Below are 27,110 nucleotides of genomic sequence, written 5' to 3' on the forward strand. Positions count from 1 at the left end.
ATTCATGAAAAATAAATTACCTTTATCATAAGCAAGTTGGGGCTTAATATTATCCACAATGATGTCGGTAGTATATAAATGGCGATGTATTCAATGTAGCAGATTTCGTTTTGATTTATGTTTTCCATATCTGTAGGACAAATATCATCCTGGAGCTTGTAATGTCAAAATCGCATCCGACAATTTATTTTACATTGCCTTTATATTCTGACAAATTGTTAGAACTTTATTTATTGATGTTTGACTTGGGATTTCCAAGTAGGGCCTACTTAGTCCTTTCCCATAAAATCTCTTTCTGCAGGTCGAAGCATCCAGATACAAAGTAATTCTGGGTACCTTACCTTATAGAAGGTATAAGGAATGCCGCAAATTACGACAGGCATACATTTTCAGCAAAACTTTATGTTTGTTAGAAGTTTACTTGTCGATAATTATAAATATATTTGTTTTTGTATTAAACATGGCGAATTGACAAAAAAAATGTAAATTCAATCAAAGTTCGTGGAAATACACATTATTTTTCATTATATCAACTTTGAGATATATATAATAATAATATGGCCAATGTTGAAAAAATATAATTTAAAAAACCACGAGTACGACTTGATCCAGAGATCCAGCGATTACGGAGCTTGAACGCTAACCACTCGATCACCGCTATCTTGCGCTTATGGTTACAATGCACCGCTACAAATTCGACGCCTAAAACTTCTCACGCGATTTTCTCGAAAACGGCCAATTAGTACGCCCTAGTACTAGCACATTATGTTGTCCAAATGAACTACTAAAAGTGTACAAAGTTTGAATAAATCCGCTATCCGAAAGTCGTAGCTTCCCATTGTAAGACTTGAGTTCTCAAAATACAAGTTCTAACTGAAAGAAGTAAAAATCATCACAATTTACTAACAAAATGGAGAGTCATAGTAAAGTCATTCCAGCAATCGGGTCAAGTTCGATTAAAATGAAATTGAATTCAGTTGCAACCAAATGCAATCGGAGCTTTTGGAGAAATTGAAGCACTTGGAACTTTTGAAGACTTGGAGCTGTTGGAGCAATTAGATGATTGGAGAAATTTGAACAATTGGGCAGTTGAAGCATTTGAGAATTTTGAGTTATGAAGCACTTGGAGCACTTTTAGCTGTTGGTGCAGTGAGGCATTTGGAGCTTAGAATCACTTGGAGCTATGGAGCATTTGTAGTACTTGGGCAGTTGGAGCACTTCGAGTACTTTGAGAAATTGGAGCATTGGAGCAATTGGAGCACGTGCGTCCTTTTACTTGATACTGGATCGTTAGCTCTGGACAGGTCAATAGGCCTTGTGGTTGGGAGACATCTGATCTATACGTTTGACGTCTTACACGACCTGTTTGAAATGTATGCTATGTATCGAAAATCAGTAGAGACCTGCAAAATTCGCGGATTCATTCGGTGATAGTCTAGAATTCAAACACATATACCTCTTAGATAATTTTGCTATTGACTTACTGTTCATCTGGACGAATCTCAACCAGTTATAAACCCTCAACCAAAGAAGGATCGAATCACGGCGGCCAATGAACTTGCGTTATTTTCCCGAGTGTACAGGGGTATGTGCAGTCTATCCTGAAGGCCATCGAAACCGCGAATTTTGCAGGTCTCAAAAATAAGACATCTAGGCTACTGACGTCATGTACCTAACCACCGACTGGTCGTGTTAGCCTGGCCGAGCGGTTGGTTGGGCCTGGTCATCTACCTGGACGTGTCTTGTTGCTGACGGGATGTGCATCGACTGTGATGTAGAACTTCATCAAACATTTGATGTAAGAACAAGATATTTAAAAATATATAAATATTTAATACAATGGTACATTTCTTAGTTCGTTTATTACAAGCTAAATCGTTAGTTTCGTTAAAATTGAATTAATTTATTTTATTCCAATACACCCAGTTTTTAGTGTAGTAACTTTTTTTTTTTCAAAATGTCGATGTAAAAACCCGGTTCACCTGCAAAAGGTATTGGACTGATTCATTCACAGAATCCTGGCTACGACCCTGCCACCTGGCTGCTAGGAGCAAGACCGCATACCGACGAGAAGCCTAAGATGTCCATCAAGTTCTGTCCCTGCCCGAACACGCCCGAATATTCACCTTCGGCCAACCTCGGGATTTGTTTTATTTTTGCGCAGGAAAAATGAATTCAAATATTAAAAGGGGTCGGTTAGGTTAGCTACATTAAAACACTATGGACGGTTAGTTAGGTTAGTATAGCTACATTAAAATAAACAGAGAAATATAAATATATATAAATCAACTAATCAACCCGAGGTTGGCCGAAAGTGAATATTCGGGCGTGTTCGGGCAGGGACAGAACTTGATGTACCTCTTAGGCTTCCCCATACCGACGCTGGCTCCTGGACGCTCCATACTTCTAACAAGTGCCGAATTATTGTTAGCGCACGTTTTATTTCGTTTATAAGGATCATGCACGAAATATCACTACTTCCTTGATTCCAGAGGGTGCAACATTGCGAGGGCACGACAAAAAATTCAATGAACTGCAATCCAGACACCCAACACGATCGATACATTGAAAGTTGACAATGAAACAATAGTTCATGGCAAAGAACGAAGCATTACCGCGCACAACAGATTGTAGTGACATACCCTTACAATACACAATAGGCAGTAGCGAACAAAGGATACACCGCGCTTTTTGATAGAATTACATAGCAAAGTATGATCACGCAATACAAAATCAACAGCGAAGGACCGAATTCTCCTCTGGTTGTTAAACGTACACAAAACATATGGACTGTAAAAAAAATAATTTTATGCCTTTTAATTACATAATAGCATCAAGCTTGCCATCATCCAGAACACAACATATGGAAGTATTAATAATTAAATCGTTCTTAGGGGAAGTATGTATAGTGAATAAATTTATGAATATTTTATAAGAAATTGCTATTTTTATTATCTAGAACTCATATGTATTTTTATTTTTTTTATTTTTTGTCAGTCTGTTCAAACTACTAAACGGATTTCGATGAAATTTTCGTAGGAAGGTCTTTCGATTAATTGGGCTATCTCTTACGAACACAGTTCTTCCCAAATAGATCGTAACGATATATATGTAAAAAAAACTATGTTTTTAAAAATTACACAATAATGTAAAACAAATTTCTTAACCGAAATCTTCTTCCGCACTCTCAAGGTGTTAAGTCGCACATTGGAACCATCACTTATGACGATATATTAAAATTCTCCCCCTTGGTGGGTGTATTGTTTACCCACACTTTGGAACATGTTCGCACCAACAGTTACAGCAGTGTTTGCTTACTGAACGACACTCGGTGCAGGCGAAGAGCCGTACCTCACGACAAGCGTGTAAGACACAGGAACACATCGATAGCAGCGACACATGTGTGAAGAACCTCATTCATAGCAACGACCCTCCCCCTCCCCTGCCGGAAGGGTGGCCGCGGAACTTCGGCACACCCTCCGCCCCTCGTCCTCCAGATAGCGCATGTTCTCATGATAGCAATGATAAAGATTGATAGAGAGATATATATAGATAACGAAAAATAAAGAGATATAGATAAGGTGATGTATAGATGTATACAGAGAGTCATATAGCGAGAGTATAGGTATATGTTTACAGAGGAGAGAGATATACAGGGAGACATGTATGGTTATATATAGAGAGATAAAGAGAGATAGGGAGATATATGATAGAGAATTAGAGATAGAGATAGAGAGAGAGATGCTTTGTATTTGTGAACCTACTTATAACAAATCACAAAGAAGAATTGAGCATTGCAACGTATGCTGAACATTATCTAGTAAGAAGTAAAAAGTATTGTATTCTCACCGCGTACATTAAAAAATGTCTTCTGTGAATGGCAATGAAATATTATTATTACTCGCACTAAGCGGGATTCGAAAACCCTCAAAGCTACGGCAAAACAACATTAAGGAAACTCCAGTGTCCCTATAAAAACACATGTCAACATTCATCACGTTTCCATACAAGCCAAGAATCCAGTTGGTTCAAAGGGAAGGTTTGCAAGTGAGGATGATATTTCTTTCGGCAATACCTAGACGTTAATATCCTGGCACAGAGCTCACCCTTCAGCTCGCACCCTGAAATGTTTGCAAAAGTTCATCACAACTTTGAGATATTCCATGGAGCAAACTTTCATCGTATAGCCGCAGGCGAGAATGGAAACCATTAGCCATACACTTGAGACCGCACGCAACAGATATTAGTAATACAACATTCTGTACATTAAACAAGTACCGTCTACAAACCTGCAACGTCCGTCACGCTTACCCAGCATGGAAAACCGCAACTGGAGCAATATTTCTTGCATCAGTACTAAAAGACGTTTATACGCACGTGTAGCTAGTTAACGTAAAATAATGTTCGCTACCCCGAAAGAACACTACGAAGTCAAACGCTGCTTATAGGTAAAACACAGTTCTCCAGATAAAATTCCGATTACACAAAACGGATATTTTCTTAATAGGATACCGCACATAGCACCTGCAAAACATCAGAATTAAAATTATGGTTTAAGAAACCAGGGGCGCAACAACAGGGGGTGGGGGGGCAAGCGTATTTTGCCCCCCCCCCCCCCTTCTGAAACCTTGAAGTGTGGGCAAACGGGGGCAAAGAAAGTGCTGTGTAATCAATTTTTAGATAATAAAACTGCTTAAATAGCACCATTTTCCACCTTGAAATACAAATTTTCCCGGGGAAGGACCCCTGGACCCCCGCTTCAATAGGGGGGATCGATGAATCTTTATATAAAGGTATATTGCGCCCCTGTAAGAAACCGCTAAATACATGACTACGCGCCAGTCACAGCCTTGCGCTTAGAGGCGATACTGTGCTGCAAGCACCAGAGAGCATCGCACTAATCATCGGGCCTCACTATGACACACACCCTTGACAAGCTTGACAAGGAGGCCCCATCCCTCCCTTCAGTGGTAAATGCCCGATAGGAGAGTGAAAATATCTCTAATGAAAATAATTTCTCAAAATAATGTCAACTTATGAAACATGCTGTATATTTTTTTCGGAAACGCAACGAAAAACGAAGAACGATCAGGCCCACGGTCGCAATGCAAGTACAGGAGCATGTGCGGAGGGGAATTCGCCTCTCGCGCCAGAGATGCGTCACACAGAGCCTTCATCTCGCACGCTGCGATACAAGAACCCCGGCATCTCTTAGAGCGAATAAAATGCATCGGATCCCTCAAAGTTTAACCTTCTCGAAACTGAGCCACACATAAGAACTTTTCAAATGTTTAGTAAGTAATTATTGCATCAACCTTGACAAACTCTATGTTTCTGCAAATTTGTTACCACAGACCCTCTACGTTATTTATATATATATCGCAAATATTATATATATCGCAAATATTATATGTATATATAAAATATTTGCGATATATATAATATTTGCGATATTGGACATACGAGTAAACGGCTTATTTATTTTGAAATGTGCAAGTTCTAGTGAATAAAATGTATCATGTTCTCGCTTTAAACAACGTAAAGTATTGTTAGCTGTAGCTAAATAGATTCATTTGCAACCGTTGAATGTAATAAAATAATATAGTGTATGTAATATTTTTACATAATGTCAGAAGACAGGGTGAGACCATGATTGACACATTGCTCTTATAACTTAATACACTACACATTTCAATATATTCTGTAATTACTTGTTTTGAAACAACACATTACAGAAGTAAGGATGTTTTATTTACTGTTGCAGCACTTACTAAAGAATACTTTAAATTTAAGGCTATATCCAATGAATGTCTTAGCAGTGAGCGTATATCCGATTCAATCACAACCTGGGTACCAACAAATAAATACTTTTTCAGCAGTCATTTGTTTTTGCATTTACAAATCGTATCGCCCTATTTTAAGATAATTCTCACACTCGTATTTTCAGATTGTTTTATATCAGTACATTTCAAGTAATATTACATTTGACATTAATGTACAAACATAAGGGTGTAGGCAATAGTAGACTAGCTAAGCAAAAGACTAAAAAAAATTTTCAACAGACATAGCATATTTACTGTAAAATAGTACTACATACCACTCAGAGGCCACAATAGGATGAGAGTCATTCGTCTTTCACGAAAAGCTGCATCGGAGATTCTAAAAGGAACTTAAAATATTTAAAAGGTAAAAAGAAATATGTTAGCATCATTTTAAGACACATAAGAAATAATCCTTTAGGCTATGGAGCTCTTTAACATGGCATTCGGAAACAGGCGTGTGTTTGTGTGTTTCAGCGCAAAAACAGGTAAAATTCCTGCTGGGTGAGGATGGAGAGCCGTGGGTGTGGGTGATGGGCGAGCACCCTAACGACCCCACCATCGACCAAATACTGGAGCTGGAGGCGCGCGAAGAGGCCCGGAGACTGGCCGAGCTGGAGGCCAAGCACATGAGGCAAGTCCACATGCCATCCTCCTGATACCTGGTCATGGTTGCTGGCCGTGCTGGAGGCCAAGCACACGAGGCAAGTCCACATGTCATCCTCCTGATACCTGGTCATGGTTGCAGGCCGAGCTGAAGGCCAAGCACATGAGGCAAGTGCACATGCCATCCTCCTGATACCTGGTCATGGTTGCAGGCCGAGCTGGAGGCCAAGCACATGAGGCAAGTGCACATGCCATCCTCCTGATACCTGGTCATGGTTGCTGGCCGTGCTGGAGGCCAAGCACATGAGGCAAGTGCACATGCCATCCTCCTGATACCTGGTCATGGTTGCAGGCCGAGCTGGAGGCCAAGCACATGAGGCAAGTGCACATGCCATCCTCCTGATACCTGGTCATGGTTGCTGGCCGTGCTGGAGGCCAAGCACATGAGGCAAGTCCACATGCCATCCTCCTGATACCTGGTCATGGTTGCTGGCCGAGCTGGAGGCCAAGCACATGAGGCAAGTGCACATGCCATCCTCCTGATACCTGGTCATGGTTGCTGGCCGAGCTGGAGGCCAAGCACATGAGGCAAGTCCACATGCCATCCTCCTGATACCTGGTCATGGTTGCTGGCCGTGCTGGAGGCCAAGCACATGAGGCAAGTGCACATGCCATCCTCCTGATACCTGGTCATGGTTGCTGGCCGTGCTGGAGGCCAAGCACATGAGGCAAGTGCACATGCCATCCTCCTGATACCTGGTCATGGTTGCTGGCCGAGCTGGAGGCCAAGCACATGAGGCAAGTGCACATGCCATCCTCCTGATACCTGGTCATGGTTGCTGGCCGTGCTGGAGGCCAAGCACACGAGGCAAGTCCACATGCCATCCTCCTGATACCTGGTCATGGTTGCAGGCCGAGCTGGAGGCCAAGCACAAGAGGCAAGTCCACATGCCATCCTCCTGATACCTGGTCATGGTTGCTGGCCGAGCTGGAGGCCAAGCACATGAGGCAAGTGCACATGCCATCCTCCTGATACCTGGTCATGGTTGCTGGCCGTGCTGGAGGCCAAGCACACGAGGCAAGTCCACATGCCATCCTCCTGATACCTGGTCATGGTTGCTGGCCGTGCTGGAGGCCAAGCACACGAGGCAAGTCCACATGCCATCCTCCTGATACCTGGTCATGGTTGCTGGCCGAGCTGGAGGCCAAGCACATGAGGCAAGTGCACATGCCATCCTCCTGATACCTGGTCATGGTTGCTGGCCGTGCTGGAGGCCAAGCACACGAGGCAAGTGCACATGCCATCCTCCTGATACCTGGTCATGGTTGCAGGCCGAGCTGGAGGCCAAGCACATGAGGCAAGTGCACATGCCATCCTCCTGATACCTGGTCATGGTTGCTGGCCGTGCTGGAGGCCAAGCACATGAGGCAAGTCCACATGCCATCCTCCTGATACCTGGTCATGGTTGCTGGCCGAGCTGGAGGCCAAGCACATGAGGCAAGTGCACATGCCATCCTCCTGATACCTGGTCATGGTTGCTGGCCGTGCTGGAGGCCAAGCACACGAGGCAAGTCCACATGCCATCCTCCTGATACCTGGTCATGGTTGCAGGCCGAGCTGGAGGCCAAGCACATGAGGCAAGTGCACATGCCATCCTCCTGATACCTGGCCATGGTTGCTGGCCGTGCTGGAGGCCAAGCACATGAGGCAAGTGCACATGCCATCCTCCTGATACCTGGTCATGGTTGCTGGCCGTGCTGGAGGCCAAGCACATGAGGCAAGTGCACATGCCATCCTCCTGATACCTGGTGTTGGTTGCTGGCCGTGCTGGAGGCCAAGCACATGAGGCAAGTGCACATGCCATCCTCCTGATACCTGGTGTTGGTTGCTGGCCGTGCTGGAGGCCAAGCACATGAGGCAAGTCCACATGTCATCCTCCTGATACCTGGTGTTGGTTGCTGGCCGTGCTGGAGGCCAAGCACATGAGGCAAGTGCACATGCCATCCTCCTGATACCTGGTGTTGGTTGCTGGCCGTGCTGGAGGCCAAGCACATGAGGCAAGTGCACATGCCATCCTCCTGATACCTGGTCATGGTTGCTGGCCGTGCTGGAGGCCAAGCACATGAGGCAAGTGCACATGCCATCCTCCTGATACCTGGTGTTGGTTGCTGGCCGTGCTGGAGGCCAAGCACATGAGGCAAGTCCACATGTCATCCTCCTGATACCTGGTGTTGGTTGCTGGCCGTGCTGGAGGCCAAGCACATGAGGCAAGTCCACATGCCATCCTCCTGATACCTGGTCATGGTTGCTGGCCGTGCTGGAGGCCAAGCACATGAGGCAAGTGCACATGCCATCCTCCTGATACCTGGTGTTGGTTGCTGGCCGTGCTGGAGGCCAAGCACATGAGGCAAGTGCACATGCCATCCTCCTGATACCTGGTGTTGGTTGCTGGCCGTGCTGGAGGCCAAGCACATGAGGCAAGTGCACATGCCATCCTCCTGATACCTGGTCATGGTTGCTGGCCGTGCTGGAGGCCAAGCACATGAGGCAAGTGCACATGCCATCCTCCTGATACCTGGTGTTGGTTGCTGGCCGTGCTGGAGGCCAAGCACATGAGGCAAGTGCACATGCCATCCTCCTGATACCTGGTGTTGGTTGCTGGCCATGCTGGAGGCCAAGCACATGAGGCAAGTGCACATGCCATCCTCCTGATACCTGGTCATGGTTGCTGGCCGTGCTGGAGGCCAAGCACATGAGGCAAGTGCACATGCCATCCTCCTGATACCTGGTGTTGGTTGCTGGCCGTGCTGGAGGCCAAGCACATGAGGCAAGTGCACATGCCATCCTCCTGATACCTGGTCATGGTTGCTGGCCGTGCTGGAGGCCAAGCACATGAGGCAAGTGCACATGCCATCCTCCTGATACCTGGTGTTGGTTGCTGGTCGTGCTGGAGGCCAAGCACATGAGGCAAGTGCACATGCCATCCTCCTGATACCTGGTCATGGTTGCTGGCCGAGCTGGAGGCCAAGCACATGAGGCAAGTGCACATGCCATCCTCCTGATACCTGGTCATGGTTGCTGGCCGTGCTGGAGGCCAAGCACATGAGGCAAGTGCACATGCCATCCTCCTGATACCTGGTGTTGGTTGCTGGCCGTGCTGGAGGCCAAGCACATGAGGCAAGTCCACATGTCATCCTCCTGATACCTGGTGTTGGTTGCTGGCCGTGCTGGAGGCCAAGCACATGAGGCAAGTGCACATGCCATCCTCCTGATACCTGGTGTTGGTTGCTGGCCGTGCTGGAGGCCAAGCACATGAGGCAAGTGCACATGCCATCCTCCTGATACCTGGTCATGGTTGCTGGCCGTGCTGGAGGCCAAGCACATGAGGCAAGTGCACATGCCATCCTCCTGATGCCTGGTGTTGGTTGCTGGCCGTGCTGGAGGCCAAGCACATGAGGCAAGTCCACATGTCATCCTCCTGATACCTGGTGTTGGTTGCTGGCCGTGCTGGAGGCCAAGCACATGAGGCAAGTGCACATGCCATCCTCCTGATACCTGGTCATGGTTGCTGGCCGTGCTGGAGGCCAAGCACATGAGGCAAGTGCACATGCCATCCTCCTGATACCTGGTGTTGGTTGCTGGCCGTGCTGGAGGCCAAGCACATGAGGCAAGTGCACATGCCATCCTCCTGATACCTGGTGTTGGTTGCTGGCCGTGCTGGAGGCCAAGCACATGAGGCAAGTGCACATGCCATCCTCCTGATACCTGGTCATGGTTGCTGGCCGTGCTGGAGGCCAAGCACATGAGGCAAGTGCACATGCCATCCTCCTGATACCTGGTGTTGGTTGCTGGCCGTGCTGGAGGCCAAGCACATGAGGCAAGTGCACATGCCATCCTCCTGATACCTGGTGTTGGTTGCTGGCCATGCTGGAGGCCAAGCACATGAGGCAAGTGCACATGCCATCCTCCTGATACCTGGTCATGGTTGCTGGCCGTGCTGGAGGCCAAGCACATGAGGCAAGTGCACATGCCATCCTCCTGATACCTGGTGTTGGTTGCTGGCCGTGCTGGAGGCCAAGCACATGAGGCAAGTGCACATGCCATCCTCCTGATACCTGGTCATGGTTGCTGGCCGTGCTGGAGGCCAAGCACATGAGGCAAGTGCACATGCCATCCTCCTGATACCTGGTGTTGGTTGCTGGCCGTGCTGGAGGCCAAGCACATGAGGCAAGTGCACATGCCATCCTCCTGATACCTGGTCATGGTTGCTGGCCGAGCTGGAGGCCAAGCACATGAGGCAAGTGCACATGCCATCCTCCTGATACCTGGTCATGGTTGCTGGCCGTGCTGGAGGCCAAGCACATGAGGCAAGTGCACATGCCATCCTCCTGATACCTGGTGTTGGTTGCTGGCCGTGCTGGAGGCCAAGCACATGAGGCAAGTGCACATGCCATCCTCCTGATACCTGGTCATGGTTGCTGGCCGTGCTGGAGGCCAAGCACATGAGGCAAGTGCACATGCCATCCTCCTGATACCTGGTGTTGGTTGCTGGCCGTGCTGGAGGCCAAGCACATGAGGCAAGTGCACATGCCATCCTCCTGATACCTGGTCATGGTTGCTGGCCGAGCTGGAGGCCAAGCACATGAGGCAAGTGCACATGCCATCCTCCTGATACCTGGTCATGGTTGCTGGCCGTGCTGGAGGCCAAGCACATGAGGCAAGTGCACATGCCATCCTCCTGATACCTGGTGTTGGTTGCTGGCCGTGCTGGAGGCCAAGCACATGAGGCAAGCGCACATGCCATCCTCCTGATACCTGGTCATGGTTTCTGGCCGTGCTGGAGGCCAAGCACACGAGGCAAGTCCACATGTCATCCTCCTGATAACTGGTCATGGTTGCTGGCCATGCTGGAGGCCAAGCACATGAGGCAAGTCCACATGCCATCCTCCTGATACCTGGTCATGGTTGCTGGCCGTGCTGGAGGCCAAGCACATGAGGCAAGTGCACATGCCATCCTCCTGATACCTGGTCATGGTTGCTGGCCGTGCTGGAGGCCAAGCACAGGAGGCAAGTGCACATGCCATCCTCCTGATACCTGGTCATGGTTGCTGGCCGTGCTGGAGGCCAAGCACATGAGGCAAGTCCACATGCCATCCTCCTGATACCTGGTCATGGTTGCTGGCCGTGCTGGAGGCCAAGCACAGGAGGCAAGTCCACATGCCATCCTCCTGATACCTGGTCATGGTTGCTGGCCGTGCTGGAGGCCAAGCACACGAGGCAAGTGCACATGCCATCCTCCTGATACCTGGTCATGGTTGCTGGCCGAGCTGGAGGCCAAGCACATGAGGCAAGTCCACATGCCATCCTCCTGATACCTGGTCATGGTTGCTGGCCGTGCTGGAGGCCAAGCACACGAGGCAAGTGCACATGCCATCCTCCTGATACCTGGTCATGGTTGCTGGCCGTGCTGGAGGCCAAGCACACGAGGCAAGTCCACATGCCATCCTCCTGATACCTGGTCATGGTTGCTGGCCGAGCTGGAGGCCAAGCACACGAGGCAAGTCCACATGCCATCCTCCTGTTACCTGGTCATGGTTGCTGGCCGTGCTGGAGGCCAAGCACACGAGGCAAGTGCACATGCCATCCTCCTGATACCTGGTCATGGTTGCTGGTTAGCTGGAGGCAGACACATGAGGCAATTGCACATGCCATCCTCCTGAATCCTGGTCATGGTTGCTGGCCGAGCTGGAGGCCAAGCACACGAGGCAAGTGCACATGGCATCCTCCTGATGCCTGGTCATGGTTGCTGATTAGCTGGAGGCAGGCACATGAGGCAATTGCACATGCCATCCTCCTGATACCTGGTCATGGTTGCTGGCCGACCTGGAGGCCAAGCACATGAGGCAATTGCACATGCCATCCTCCTGATACCTGGTCATGGTTGCTAGTTAGCTGGAGGCCAAGCACACGAGGCAAGTGCACATGGCATCCTCCTGATGCCTGGTCATGGTTGCTGGTTAGCTGGAGGCAGGCACATGAGGCAATTGCACATGCCATCCTCCTGATACCTGGTCATGGTTGCTGGCCGAGCTGGAGGCCGGCACATGAGGCAATTGCACATGCCATCCTCCTGATACCTGGTCATGGTTGCTGGTTAGCTGGAGGCCAAGCACATGAGGCAAGTGCACATGCCATCCTCCTGATACCTGGTCATGGTTGCTAGTTAGCTGGAGGCCAAGCACATGAGGCAAGTGCACATGCCATCCTCCTGATACCTGGTCATGGTTGCTGGCCGAGCTGGAGACCAAGCACATGAGGCAAGTGCACATGCCATCCTCCTGATACCTGGTCATGGTTGCTGGTTAGCTGGAGGCCAAGCACATGAGGCAAGTGCACATGCCATCCTCCTGATACCTGGTCATGGTTGCTAGTTAGCTGGAGGCCAAGCACATGAGGCAAGTGCACATGCCATCCTCCTGATACCTGGTCATGGTTGCTGGCCGAGCTGGAGACCAAGCACATGAGGCAAGTGCACATGACATCATCCTGAATCCTGGTCATGGTTGTTGGCCGAGCTGGAGGCCGGCACATGAGGCAATTGCACATGCCATCCTCCTGATACCTGGTCATGGTTGCTGGTTAGCTGGAGGCCAAGCACATGAGGCAAGTGCACATGCCATCCTCCTGAATCCTGGTCATGGTTGCTGGCTGAGCTGGAGGCCAAGCACATTAGGCAAGTGCACATGCCATCCTCCTGATACCTGGTCATGGTTGCTGGTTAGCTGGAGGCAGACACATAAGGCAATTGCACATGCCATCCTCCTGAATCCTGGTCAAGGTTGCTGGTTAGCTGGAGGCCAAGCACATGAGGCAAGTGCACATGCCATCCTCCTGATACCTGGTCATGGTTGCTTGCCGAGCTGAAGGCTAAGCACATGAGCTAATTGCACATGCCATCCTTCTGAATCCTGGTCATGGTTGCTGGCCGAGCTGGAGGCCAAGCACATGAGGCAAGTGCACATGCCACCATCCTGATACTTGGTTCATGGTTGCTGGCATAGCTGGAGAGCAAGCACTTGAGGCATGTGCACATGTCATCACTGTAGTTTGATCTCTAAATTTCTGTATCACGTTAGTTTACTCTTTGTATTTTAATGGTTTTTAAAAAACGTTTTTGTGTTTTAATCTGATTTAATTTTGTTTTTAATTTTTTCACTCTTTTTTTTTAGGTATAACGATTTTCGGTTTCTCTTTGTAGGCTACATCTGTTTTAAGGACTAGTACCAATTATTCTTACTGCAATAAATCTTACTTTTATATGTTCAAAATCATTTATGGCTGTTTTAATGGTCATAGGAGTATAAATCCTTTTGATATCTCTGTTTAACTGTGGATGTCAGTTAATCATGACTTTGGCGGGCAACATACTAATTCTGTGCAGTGTGTAGCTTACTGATATCCTGTGTGAAACATTATCGCCTTGTATGCTAATGGAAGTTAATATATAAGAACCATCCCGTCACACATGTGTGTGGGTCCTGTAGTATTTCATCTTGGAGACTTTCTTTGGGTGCTTTCATTATTATAATGAAGCTTATCTCTTATCATGCCTCTGTTTGGATTTTGCAATCGGCTTGTGAATTTTCATTGTTATTTTTATAGTAGAGCCTTTTGGAGCATTCTTAATTGGCGGGGTTGGGCTTGATTGTTGATGACTTTATCTTTAAAGTCTTGAACGCACATTTACATTGCATAATTGAAAAGACAGGTTGTTTCATATGTGATTTCCACATTTATTTTAAATTTTTCTACCTGAATATTTTAAGATGTAAAAACACTTAAAATTAAATATTTTATTTCTTGATTATTTATAATTTGTTAATTTTAAATAAATTTTTAAATAATTAGAGAAAAATAAAACAATACTGCTGGTCTGAAATCAGATTTACTTGTTAATTTAATTATTTTCCTGCTTTACATTTTATCAGTAAAAATTAATAAAAACATATTATTCATAACTATTTTATAAATTGATTATTTAAAATCGAAGCACTTCAAAATAAATGTTAAAATTAGAGAAAAATCGATTAATGCAGAGTTTAAGGATATAAAAAATTATGATCATTGAGCAGGAATAATTTAGGACAAATATTATAATGTATAAACTATAGAAAATCTATTGTTTTAAATTATTTCAATCCAATTATGTCTAAATTTAAGGTAGATATTTTTTAATTAAAATTTTTGTAGAAACTAAAAGAAAATTTTGAGAAGTAATTAGGTATTTGTATAATATAGGGGAATAGAGAAAATTTTAGATGTTAGTCATGATTTAAAACTCGATGGCCAAGGATGGGTTTGCTCTTAAATGAGCTGCTTGATCACTGTCACTATCTTCTCAAATGGCTCATACTCAACTTTGGGTGGTGGAATGTGCTGTATGTGTTGTCTGCAGTGTGCATCACGTGTGAACAACTTACAGGTTGTACAATTTGTTCACATTTATTGAATAGAAGGTGCGTGCATCTTTAGTGGTTGTTGGATAGGGGTGATGAATTCATCTATCTGATGATTCCATTGTCACATATGATTGATCCTTATTTACTAGGGTTTACGGACCACAACTACAACTAGACGCCATCTTGTGTCTCTGCCACTGACACCACGCACGGCGGGCTCTGAATGAGGAATGAGTGGCAAGTAGAGGTGCTCCGTGTGTTGTCAGGTTGAAGATGGAGGCGGAGCTCAGCCAGTTGCTCGACCTGAACGCCCAGCACATCAAGGCCATGGAGGTGTCCCAGATGAAGGACAGGGCGGAAGACGAAGCCAACACGTACTGCTCGGTGGACGATCTGATGCACTCGCGGCTCGACAAGCCACTCGCGGCACTCGCTGGCGAGAACCTCCCGGCTGAGAAGCAGAATGGCGCGCAGAACGCCTCTCTCGGGAAGGTGAGTGTGGACCTGTAACTCACAGTCAGTTTGCTCCATGCGTTCAGCACAACAGAGAGGTGGCACAGTGATGAGACTTGGACTTGTATCCGAGAGAATCATGTTTCGAATCCTGGTCTGGTCGTCTTGGCATCTGTTGCGTACGCTTTTCCAAAATCACTCCAGGCAAATACTACCATGGTTCCTTACTGCCTATTCTTTTCATGTGTGAAATTTAGCTTCTATTTTAAACTTAACAAAAAAAATTTGGTTTACGAAAACTGTAAAAGTTCAACATTTGTTAGAAAAACAAACCCAAACAAAGAACAAATTTCAAGGTAGTGTACTGAAATAGAAGCTTCATACTTTGACAAAAATGAGATAGCAGCCAGTAAGATATTTCGGCCTCTGTTTGATGACGCCTCTGACAAACTTGCAAGCCCAAACTAGGTACACGCATGTAAAGCTTTACCCCTCAGCCAACACTGCCAGATTTGCAGTCCTTTTTCTAGTCCGAAATATCTTACTGGCTGCTATCTCATTTTTGTCAAAGTATGAAGCTTCTATTTCAGTACACTACCTTGAAATTTGTTCTTTGTTTGGGTTTGTTTTTCTAACAAATGTTGAACTTTTACAGTTTTCGTAAACCAAATTTTTTTTTGTTAAGTTTAAAATAGAAGCTAAATTTCACACATGAAAAGAATAGGCAACATGCAGCAGCAAAGAGAATAGATTCTTCTATGTACCATATATGGTTATGTACATTTCACAAGATCTAGCACATATGGTTGAGTTGATGAGAAGTACCTATTGATTAAATTTAAATACAGAAAATGCACTGTCCTTAAAAAAAACCCTGAAGGAACATAAATAAATTGTATCAAACTTTTTTAATCTTACGATTCTTTGCAAGGATTTGCGATAATTTTAATTTTAAGATATAAGGTTGAACTGTAGGCTCTATTCAAAAGATCTGGGAAACATTAGCATTGTAATGTGGACATTAATAAAAGCTTGAAAAATCTTTCAAACCGTTTTGTGGGTAACTCTAAGTAGTGAATCTATATACTCACTATTATTGAATTGACCTTTATAATACGTTGGGTGGCTAGTGTAGAATGCCTGGCTGAAATCTGTGATAGTGGGGTTGTCAGTTGCCAGAAGCTACACGCGAGAGAGTAAGAGCTGTCGTCAAAAAGAGAGACGTGTGACGTCAGGGAGCGAGTTAAGCTGATGGAGTGTTGAACGAGGTTTTAGGTTAATTTTCATCCGGACTTACTTCTTTCTCCTGTATTGTTCTAAATTTAATGCAATCAAATTTCAAATCATTTACATATAGTTTTACTTTTCACATCAAGGTATGTTAAGTCTTTCTTGAAAAATCTGACTCGTCCAACCTGATCCCCCTGCATTACCATCAGTACCACCCGAGCAGCCAGCTCCCTCGGAGCTGTAGTCACAGTGAGTAGGTGTTCGAGAACTGTGTGGTGGCATAGAGCTAAACAGGCAGGTGACGGAGGAGCGCACCTCGCAGATCTTCAGGAACCTGCGGGACAGGAAGGCAGAGGTGGCGGTGTGGTGTTGCAGAAGAGCAAGGTGGTGAAGGGCGTGGCTCTGTGGGAGCGGCGGGTGACGGAGGAGCGCACCTCGCAGATCTTCAGGAACCTGCGGGACAGGAAGGCAGAGGTGGTGGTGTGGTGTTGCAGCAGAGCAAGGTGGTGCAGGGCGTGGCTCTGTGGGAGCGGCGGGTGACGGAGGAGCGCACCTCGCAGATCTTCAGGAACCTGCGGGACAGGAAGGCGGAGGTGGTGGTGTGGTGTTGCAGCAGAACAAGGTGGTGCAGGGCGTGGCTCTGTGGGAGCGGCGGGTGACGGAGGAGCGCACCTCGCAGATCTTCAGGAACCTGCGGGACAGGAAGGCGGAGGTGGTGGTGTGGTGTTGCAGCAGAGCAAGGTGGTGAAGGGCGTGGCTCTGTGGGAGCGGCGGGTGACGGAGGAGCGCACCTCGCAGATCTTCAGGAACCTGCGGGACAGGAAGGCAGAGGTGGTGGTGTGGTGTTGCAGCAGAGCAAGGTGGTGCAGGGCGTGGCTCTGTGGGAGCGGCGGGTGACGGAGGAGCGCACCTCGCAGATCTTCAGGAACCTGCGGGACAGGAAGGCGGAGGTGGTGGTGTGGTGTTGCAGCAGAGCAAGGTGGTGCAGGGCGTGGCTCTGTGGGAGCGGCGGGTGACGGAGGAGCGCACCTCGCAGATCTTCAGGAACCTGCGAGACAGGAAGGCAGAGGTGGTGGTGTGGTGTTGCAGCAGAGCAAGGTGGAGCAGGGCGTGGCTCTGTGGGAGCGGCGGGTGACGGAGGAGCGCACCTCGCAGATCTTCAGGAACCTGCGGGACAGGAAGGCGGAGGTGGTGGTGTGGTGTTGCAGCAGAGCAAGGTGGTGCAGGGCGTGGCTCTGTGGGAGCGGCGGGTGACGGAGGAGCGCACCTCGCAGATCTTCAGGAACCTGCGGGACAGGAAGGCGGAGGTGGTGGTGTGGTGTTGCAGCAGAGCAAGGTGGTGAAGGGCGTGGCTCTGTGGGAGCGGCGGGTGACGGAGGAGCGCACCTCGCAGATCTTCAGGAACCTGCGGGACAGGAAGGCAGAGGTGGTGGTGTGGTGTTGCAGCAGAGCAAGGTGGTGCAGGGCGTGGCTCTGTGGGAGCGGCGGGTGACGGAGGAGCGCACCTCGCAGATCTTCAGGAACCTGCGGGACAGGAAGGCGGAGGTGGTGGTGTGGTGTTGCAGCAGAGCAAGGTGGTGCAGGGCGTGGCTCTGTGGGAGCGGCGGGTGACGGAGGAGCGCACCTCGCAGATCTTCAGGAACCTGCGAGACAGGAAGGCAGAGGTGGTGGTGTGGTGTTGCAGCAGAGCAAGGTGGAGCAGGGCGTGGCTCTGTGGGAGCGGCGGGTGACGGAGGAGCGCACCTCGCAGATCTTCAGGAACCTGCGGGACAGGAAGGCAGAGGTGGTGGTGTGGTGTTGCAGCAGAGCAAGGTGGTGCAGGGCGTGGCTCTGTGGGAGCGGCGGGTGACGGAGGAGCGCACCTCGCAGATCTTCAGGAACCTGCGGGACAGGAAGGCAGAGGTGGTGGTGTGGTGTTGCAGCAGAGCAAGGTGGTGCAGGGCGTGGCTCTGTGGGAGCGGCGGGTGACGGAGGAGCGCACCTCGCAGATCTTCAGGAACCTGCGGGACAGGAAGGCAGAGGTGGTGGTGTGGTGTGGTGTTGCAGCAGAGCAAGGTGGAGCAGGGCGTGGCTCTGTGGGAGCGGAGGGTGACGGAGGAGCGCACCTCGCAGATCTTCAAGAACCTGCGGGACAGGAAGGCAGAGGTGGTGGTTTGGTGTTGCAGCAGAGCAAGGTGGTGCAGGGCGTGGCTCTGTGGGAGCGGAGGGTGACGGAGGAGCGCACCTCGCAGATCTTCAGGAACCTGCGGGACAGGAAGGCAGAGGTGGTGGTGTGGTGTGGTGTTGCAGCAGAGCAAGGTGGTGCAGGGCGTGGCTCTGTGGGTGCGGCGGGTGACGGAGGAGCGCACCTCGCAGATCTTCAGGAACCTGCGGGACAGGAAGGCAGAGGTGGTGGTGTGGTGTCGTGTTGCAGCAGAGCAAGGTGGAGCAGGGCGTGGCTCTGTGGGAGCGGAGGGTGACGGATGAGCGCACCTCGCAGATCTTCAGGAACCTGCGGGACAGGAAGGCAGAGGTGGTGGTGTGGTGTTGCAGCAGAGCAAGGTGGTACAGAGCGTGGCTCTGTGGGAGCGGAGGGTGACGGATGAGCGCACCTCGCAGATCTTCAGGAACCTGCGGGACAGGAAGGCAGAGGTGGTGGTGTGGTGTCGTGTTGCAGCAGAGCAAGGTGGAGCAGGGCGTGGCTCTGTGGGAGCGGAGGGTGACGGAGGAGCGCACCTCGCAGATCTTCAGGAACCTGCGGGACAGGAAGGCAGAGGTGGTGGTGTGGTGTTGCAGCAGAGCAAGGTGGTGCAGGGCGTGGCTCTGTGGGAGCGGAGGGTGACGGAGGAGCGCACCTCGCAGATCTTCAGGAACCTGCGGGACAGGAAGGCAGAGGTGGTGGTGTGGTGTTGCAGCAGAGCAAGGTGGTGCAGGGCGTGGCTCTGTGGGTGCGGCGGGTGACGGAGGAGCACACCTCGCAGATCTTCAGGAACCTGCGGGACAGGAAGGCAGAGGTGGTGGTGTGGTGTTGCAGCAGAGCAAGGTGGTGAAGGGCGTGGCTCTGTGGGAGCGGCGGGTGACGGAGGAGCGCACCTCGCAGATCTTCAGGAACCTGCGGGACAGGAAGGCGGAGGTGGTGGTGTGGTGTTGCAGCAGAGCAAGGTGGTGCAGGGCGTGGCTCTGTGGGTGCGGCGGGTGACGGAGGAGCGCACCTCACAGATCTTCAGGAACCTGCGAGACAGGAAGGCAGAGGTGGTGGTGTGGTGTTGCAGCAGAGCAAGGTGGTGCAGGGCGTGGCTCTGTGGGAGCGGCGGTTGACGGAGGAGCGCACCTCGCAGATCTTCAGGAACCTGCGGGACAGGAAGGCGGAGGTGGTGGTGTGGTGTTGCAGCAGAGCAAGGTGGTACAGAGCGTGGCTCTGTGGGAGCGGCGGGTGACGGAGGAGCGCACCTCGCAGATCTTCAGGAACCTGCGAGACAGGAAGGCAGAGGTGGTGGTGTGGTGTTGCAGCAGAGCAAGGTGGTGCAGGGCGTGGCTCTGTGGGAGCGGCGGGTGACGGAGGAGCGCACCTCGCAGATCTTCAGGAACCTGCGGGACAGGTAGGCGGAGGTGGTGGTGTGGTGTTGCAGCAGAGCAAGGTGGTGCAGGGCGTGGCTCTGTGGGAGCGGCGGGTGACGGAGGAGCGCACCTCGCAGATCTTCAGGAACCTGCGGGACAGGAAGGCGGAGGTGGTGGTGTGGTGTTGCAGCAGAGCAAGGTGGTGCAGGGCGTGGCTCTGTGGGAGCGGCGGGTGACGGAGGAGCGCACCTCGCAGATCTTCAGGAACCTGCGGGACAGGAAGGCAGAGGTGGAGCGTGAGGCGCTGGAGGCAGAGAGCAGACAGGAGCTCATGTGGCAGGAACAAGGTGAGGTCGTGCAGGCAGAATCTACCTGTTGGGTGTTCGTGTTATGCATCAAAGATAGAATTTAAGTTTTAATTTTTTGTGGCCAATTTTCTTTTAGCTACTTTTTTTGGTTTCTATGTTGAGGAACAGCAGTATTTGTAAATATCATTTGCTGTTACTGTCATAGTACACCAGACCGAGTTGTTCTTTGTACGTACAGTTAAAATTTAAAAAAAAAAAATAATTCTAAATATTTGGAATGGAATTGTTTTGGTATTTGAAATATTGGAATTTTCACATAGACTAAAAAATGTAATAAGTTTTTGAATCCTTATAAAGTAAACTTTTTTTGAAATGCATGAATTCCAAATTTGAGATAAACTGAATATCAATTATGCAGCAATATATAGCAATGCATATTATCTTTGAAAGATTTGTGCAATTGGAGTGCATGACTTGATGTAGGCTTTTGGACATACGCCATTGCTTAGCACATGTATGTCTGCAGAAGAAAACTACAAAAAAACACAAATGACAAAAACACAAATTAAGCAAAATTGCTGTTGTCAGGATTTAACGCCACACAATATTCCACAACAGGAATATGGTCAACAAGCAAGGAAAAAACAAAGAAAAATGGATTAACAGAACGAAAAACCCCTACAAATGATGACAGCACAAAAATTCCGAACCCCCAAAAAAAAAATCAACACAACAGTTGAAACGAGACAAAAAACACAGCAAAACAAAAAGACGAAACAAACACAATAGTTTTCCAAAAAACAAAAAACAAAATGAGAAACGAAAAAAAAACCCACAAATGATGACAGCACAAAAAATATTTAACCCAAAAAATTCAGCACAACAGTCAAAACGAGACAAAAACACGACCAAACGAAAAGACGAAACAAACACAACAGTTTTCTAAAACAGAAACAAGCGACCTGTGTTTCCGTACCATGTGCGTCTCTGCCTGAGGACGGGAGCAGATAGCAGTTCCCGAAACGTCGCTTGATTCTGACGCGTGCCCGCCCTTCCTATATTAAATATCACGTTACTTTACGTTATAATTAAACCCAAAATGTGTTTTAATAAGTTCAGAAGCAATTCAGGGAAAAATGTATTTCGGCAATAGGCCTACTCACGTAATATGCGGCGACGAATCTGTGCGACGTCGTAGGTTATAAACAAAGCAACGAACAATAGAATAATTCATTAAAGCAACGAACCATCTTCGCCCTTTATTTTTTACGTTGTTATAAACACACATATTAATGCACTTCAGAATATAATAGTAAATATGAACGAGTTATGTATACAAATGTACATTTTTTCTCTTGCCACAGCTAAACATGTACATTGTGACGCCATCTTGTGAACGGCGATCTACCAACTGTATTAATATTTTATAAAAGTATAAATTTAACTAATTAAGTTGTGAAAGCAAGTTTAAATACTTTTTAATACATAGGATTGAATATATATGTATGAACATATAATTATTTATGTCAAGTTTATCTTTTCTTTTTAATTATTAATATCTAGTTTATACTTCCACCACCAGGGCAGGGAAATTTCGGCGAGATTCATGCGCACGCTTCTCATCCCTTCCAAAGAGGAGTTAGTTCGCCCCTCCCTTCTTTTTCTTCGTTCCCGCGCATTTCTCCCTACATAAAGGCGAGGTCATCCACCTGAAAGCCAGTTGATCGGCCCGACGGCCAGTGAGGCTGGATTCCGCCCACTGACCATAGGACGATCATAGGGGGAGTAGCAGAACGACTGGCTATCCGTTTTCTGCTGCTCGCACCCCTCCTTCGCGAGTTAGGCCATCCGAGGACCTATCTCGGCATAGGGAATTTGTCTCCCTTCCCCCCCCCTTTTCTGGATGATAAAGTGTACCGTGTGTAAATCCAGTGTTTGTTAAAGCCGACGCAGGCGACAAATTGAACTGTTTGGACAATTCAGGTCAATAAAAGTTTGGTGTAAAATACAGACATTTTTCAATGAATAGCTTAGCCCCCCTATCCCTCACCCCATTAGCTATTCGCCTGCATACCAGCCGACTGTGAATCCTGCCGCAAGACCAGCAGTTGGACCTTCTCCACCCGATACCTGGCTCTCACCCAAGAGAGACATCGGTGAAAGAAGAGGAGACGGGATCGCCTCAATTCTGTTTTAGAAAACTGTTGTGTTTGTTTCGTCTTTTCGATTGGTCATGTTTTTGTCTCGTTTTGACTGTTGTGCTGAAGTTTTGACGTGACAACGTCTAATCAATCGATGAACGCCGGCTGCACGCACGAAAAAGTGTCCCACTACGGATGTCCCACTACGGATGTGTCCTATTTGCTCATTGTACGCATGCGTGGCATCTCTCTTCATGCTCATTGTAGGGCCTACGCATGCTTGGCATCTCTCTTCCACTCGATTGGAACGACCATCGATTTGACTTTTCAATCATATTTTCGTTGTTTGAATTATTAATATTATGTAATTTAACGAGCGTTCACCGATTTTCAGCTCAATCGGTACATGTGTTTAAAAGTAATGTTGAATATTCAATTACATTTTGAACCAACAATGGTGTTTTACATTTACACATAATAATGCAAATTACAACCGAGATCTTTTGCACAATGTTTTAAAAAATATTGTAACACATTATAAATAAGTATTTGCGTATTTGTTATCAAATATAGTTATAAAAAGAAATAATATTATTCCCCTACCGTGAACAAAATTTTTATAAATGTATATATAACATCTGAAACTATTAATTATCGAATATGGCCTTGTGGGTGAGCGATCAGCGGCGCTTTCTTCTAATTGTAAGGTTGTCGATTCGAATCCTGGCAAGTGCGAATTTTTTTTTTGTAATTGTAAATATAAATACGACGCACGTAACATTTCAAAAGTAATAAATATATTTGAATAATGAATGCAAATAAAAGTAAATTTATTAATTAAATTGTACATTTCATTTCACTCCTTTGTATCCATACAAAATAGTGATAATTCAATAAAAATAATTCAATTTTATTCATAAAAGTATGCAGAGGTTGATTTTATCATACAAAAGATAGAAAAATTAAAAAAAATTCTTCCTCAAAGAATATAATATTTTTAATGCCTAAATGGTTTGGTTGCAAAAACCTATTACGGCTCAGTCTCAGGCCGAATATGATATTTCCTTTTCTTCTGAATCAATCATTTCATCAATGTTTTGTTATGACGTTGTCACGTTAAACTATCGTCCGTAAACCGACTTTACAAACAACCAATTTTTTGGGTAAAATATTTTTTGTGCTGTCATCATTTGTGGGTTTTTTTTCGTTTCTCTTTTTGTTTTTTTGGAAAACTATTGTGTTTGTTTCGTCTTTTCGTTTTGCTGTGTTTTTTGTCTCGTTTCAACTGTTGTGTTGAATTTTTTTTGTACGGAATTTTTGTGCTGTCATCATTTGTGGAGGTTTTTCGTTCTGTTATTCCATTTTTTTTTTTGTTTTTTCCTTGTTTGTTTACCATATTCCTGTTGTGGAATATTGTGTGGCGTTAAATCCTGACAACAGAAATTTTGCTTAATTTGTGTTTTTTTGTAGTTTTCTTCTGCAGACATATATGTGCTAAGCAATGGCGTATGTCCGAAAACCTACATCAAGTCATATAGCAATGCAAATAGATCTTACATAATAAAAGTAAATACCCAGATCAATGGTCATGATATGTGCTAAATTTCATCATTATTGCATTCAAATAATCATAAGAATGAAGCGTTCTCAAGGCACTGCTTTTGAAATGCATCTGCTCTCTCGAGCAGACAGAGCACTGCTTGTGACATTTGAGCACAACTTGCTGTCTTCTCTGTCCAGAAGGACGTCCACCATCTCAGTTGTGCCACTCCTACACAGTGAAAAAAATTAATTAGTCTCAAGCAGCTGGAACATAAAGTTATGTAATTTTAGCAGCTAAACATGGTTTGTGACACTGTTTGCTCAAGCTGCAGTTATATTCCAACCCATAATATGACATAATGGATTTTGATTCAAGACCAAATGTCATGGAGTCCTTTTCAATTTTAGAAGTGTCTCTTTCTGTGTCTAGTTGTGCTACATGACGACTATAAATTTTCTCGTAGTTTGGTGACAAATCCTGAAGTGCTGTACACTAACCTTAGTTTGTGTGGTGTGTGGTTCTCGCAGAACGGAGGGCGAAAGAGGCGGAGCAGCAGATCAGGGAGATAGCGCGTCGAGCGAGAGAGGAGCATCGCCGCACTTCCGTTCTTGACTCGTTGCCTCAAACACCTACGAGTCCATCACCGTGAGTCTAACAGCAAACTTCCCGGCCTCTCTGCTTGCTTCATAGCCACTTCAGAATATAATGAAACCCTTGTTAGGGTGTTTTTTTTAATGATTTTTGATATTGATATTTCTTTAGAATACATTTTCATAAATAAAAAAAGATCACATTTTTGTACATATTTACTCATGCTTTTCTATACCAGAATAACGGCGTACTAGAGTCAATGAGAAAATATCTTAAACTAACCTTTCTTTGGGATCACCGAGGGTGATGGCACTAGCTGTTAACTAAGCACTAAGAAATGTCTGTATACATTTCATTTTGATTTCAAAAAAAGTAGACAACAATATTTCATAATTTAACTATACAATCTGACACAAACTTTGTGTCTTTAAAGTGTTAATGAAGTACTATATCGTTTATGGCTGCCCAAGGCTTATTATTCATTTCAAGTTTTCATACTGGAAACTAGGATAGTGTCGCAAACGTAGGTACCTGCTAGTCATTCGTAGTTTATGTGTATTCACTTTGATAGGATAATGTCGTAACGTTGGGTTGGGTGGATGCCAGTTTAAGGAAGTGGTTCACTATCATGTCAATTCCGTGCCAATTGAGTTTGGTGCACATTTACTTGGTTCAGGGCAATGATCGCATTACCAGGCGATGAATGCTATGTACAATCACAGCCTCGGAGTCCTCGTAGGTTGATTGCTGGGAACCCCACTCTTGTGGTTGACAACCGTTATTCTTCAAGATTTTGCACAACATTACCCAGCACTCTCTGTACTCGCTGTAGCTCGACCACTTGGTGGTGAAACGATGACATTCTTATTAAGAACTGGATATTTCATTGAATTCGCCTCAGTCTTAGTATCGTGTTATGGTCTCACTTATTTGGTGACCAATCACCTGAGACTAATGTCTGCCACAGGGACAGCTATTCCGTGCAGTGTAGCCCCTCGTAAATATTATTACGAACGCAAGAGACCAGACCACGATGCCAGGTTCGGAGCTGGCTGGTGGCCTTGCATGGCCAGTGGCGTCATGTGCCATGTCACACGCGGTTCACGGAAGTAAGGTATGCCACGCGCGCCTGGCTTTATTACAAGTGTCGTGGTTACCCCCCTTCCCCCTCCCCCACCATGCGTCTTCCTTCCTTGGTCCTTCCTGTTGAGCCTAGCTCCAGCGAGGAGTGTGAACTGTGGAACTTGACAGACATTGAGAGACTTGCGAATAAACATTTTTAAGTGTTAGTGTTTGGTGACCTGACATATTTAAGTACAATTATTCATTAGTAATGTAAATATTAGTAATTAATCAAACTGTAATAAAATTTAATTGAACTATCCCTTACGAACCAAGTTCCCTCACATTAAATCGTAACAATTATGTTAATTCTATGGGGAGCAAGGCTTATAATATAATACCAATGGTAATGTGATACAATCATTATTTATTCTTTGTCACCATTTTATGTCCTTTAGTAATGATTTCATATCTTTAACTATTTAAACGGAATTTTATATTTTCAGTCAAGCCGGTCCAACATGAACATCGTACACTCACACAGTATCGCTGCATTTTCACATAACTACACTTAGTTTCTACGAACTTAAGTAAAACAATGGCAGATCATTTTAGTAGGAATGAATCCAACAGTTACAGACAGTAATTCAATAATGACTAATTTAAAATAGATCAATATAATTACTATAATCATATTCCAATGACTGTCTGAAATAATTATGTTATTAATTGTAAAAAGTAATACTTTACATTCTATTAAAGTTAAAATTTATTGCAACTAGTTAGTTCTCAATATCTCTGGATAGTTACTATAAGTTTTTCATCTATAAGGCAAAGCATAATTAGTAACATTTAATATTATAATTAAAAAATTGGTATTTTTTTAATTTATTTGAAATTATTTCAGATAATCAAACCATCATGACAGTAAATATTTTTAACATTGAAATATTCACTTGAAAAAAAGTCAAGAATGCGTCAGATATTAATTGTTACGAAAACTGGGATTCTGATCCAGAATTCTGAAGAAAATATACACAAAATAACCTACACTAGCTCACTTGGTATATATAGAAATATCATTGGGAAATGAATCAGTGTCTTGATAGTCGCAGCTCGTCCAAAGTGTCTTCGGGAAGTAGGAATCAACGGGAAATGGGAAACGGCCGGATCAATAACATCATACAATTTTTATACGATATGCCATCACCCGGGGTCTTGATCTCGATACCTGGGCTGAGCCTAGTAGTTGCTGGTGTCTCTGTTGAGGTGGGCCATAGTTTCCGTGCTTTCTGTAGAGAAATTTAATTTAAAAATAAGGCACAAAATTATTTTGCTTTGTTAACTTTTTGTAACCACT

General features: G+C 46.2%; 1 protein-coding gene across 2 annotated transcripts in view; it reads left to right on the forward strand.

Annotated features, from left to right (window-relative positions):
* LOC134542671 (SH2 domain-containing protein 4A-like) overlaps positions 1-27,110 on the forward strand; it is a 48,042-nt gene that overhangs the window by 14,589 nt on the left and 6,343 nt on the right. For both annotated transcript variants that reach the window (XM_063387108.1, XM_063387109.1), the window contains exons 3-6: positions 6,297-6,453; positions 15,152-15,377; positions 20,296-20,452; positions 24,625-24,742. In XM_063387108.1, the coding sequence (XP_063243178.1) occupies positions 6,297-6,453; positions 15,152-15,377; positions 20,296-20,452; positions 24,625-24,742 (658 nt within the window). The remainder of the gene's footprint in view (positions 1-6,296; positions 6,454-15,151; positions 15,378-20,295; positions 20,453-24,624; positions 24,743-27,110) is intronic.

This window comes from Bacillus rossius (assembly GCF_032445375.1).
Source record: "Bacillus rossius redtenbacheri isolate Brsri chromosome 9 unlocalized genomic scaffold, Brsri_v3 Brsri_v3_scf9_1, whole genome shotgun sequence".
NCBI lineage: Eukaryota > Metazoa > Arthropoda > Insecta > Phasmatodea > Bacillidae > Bacillus > Bacillus rossius.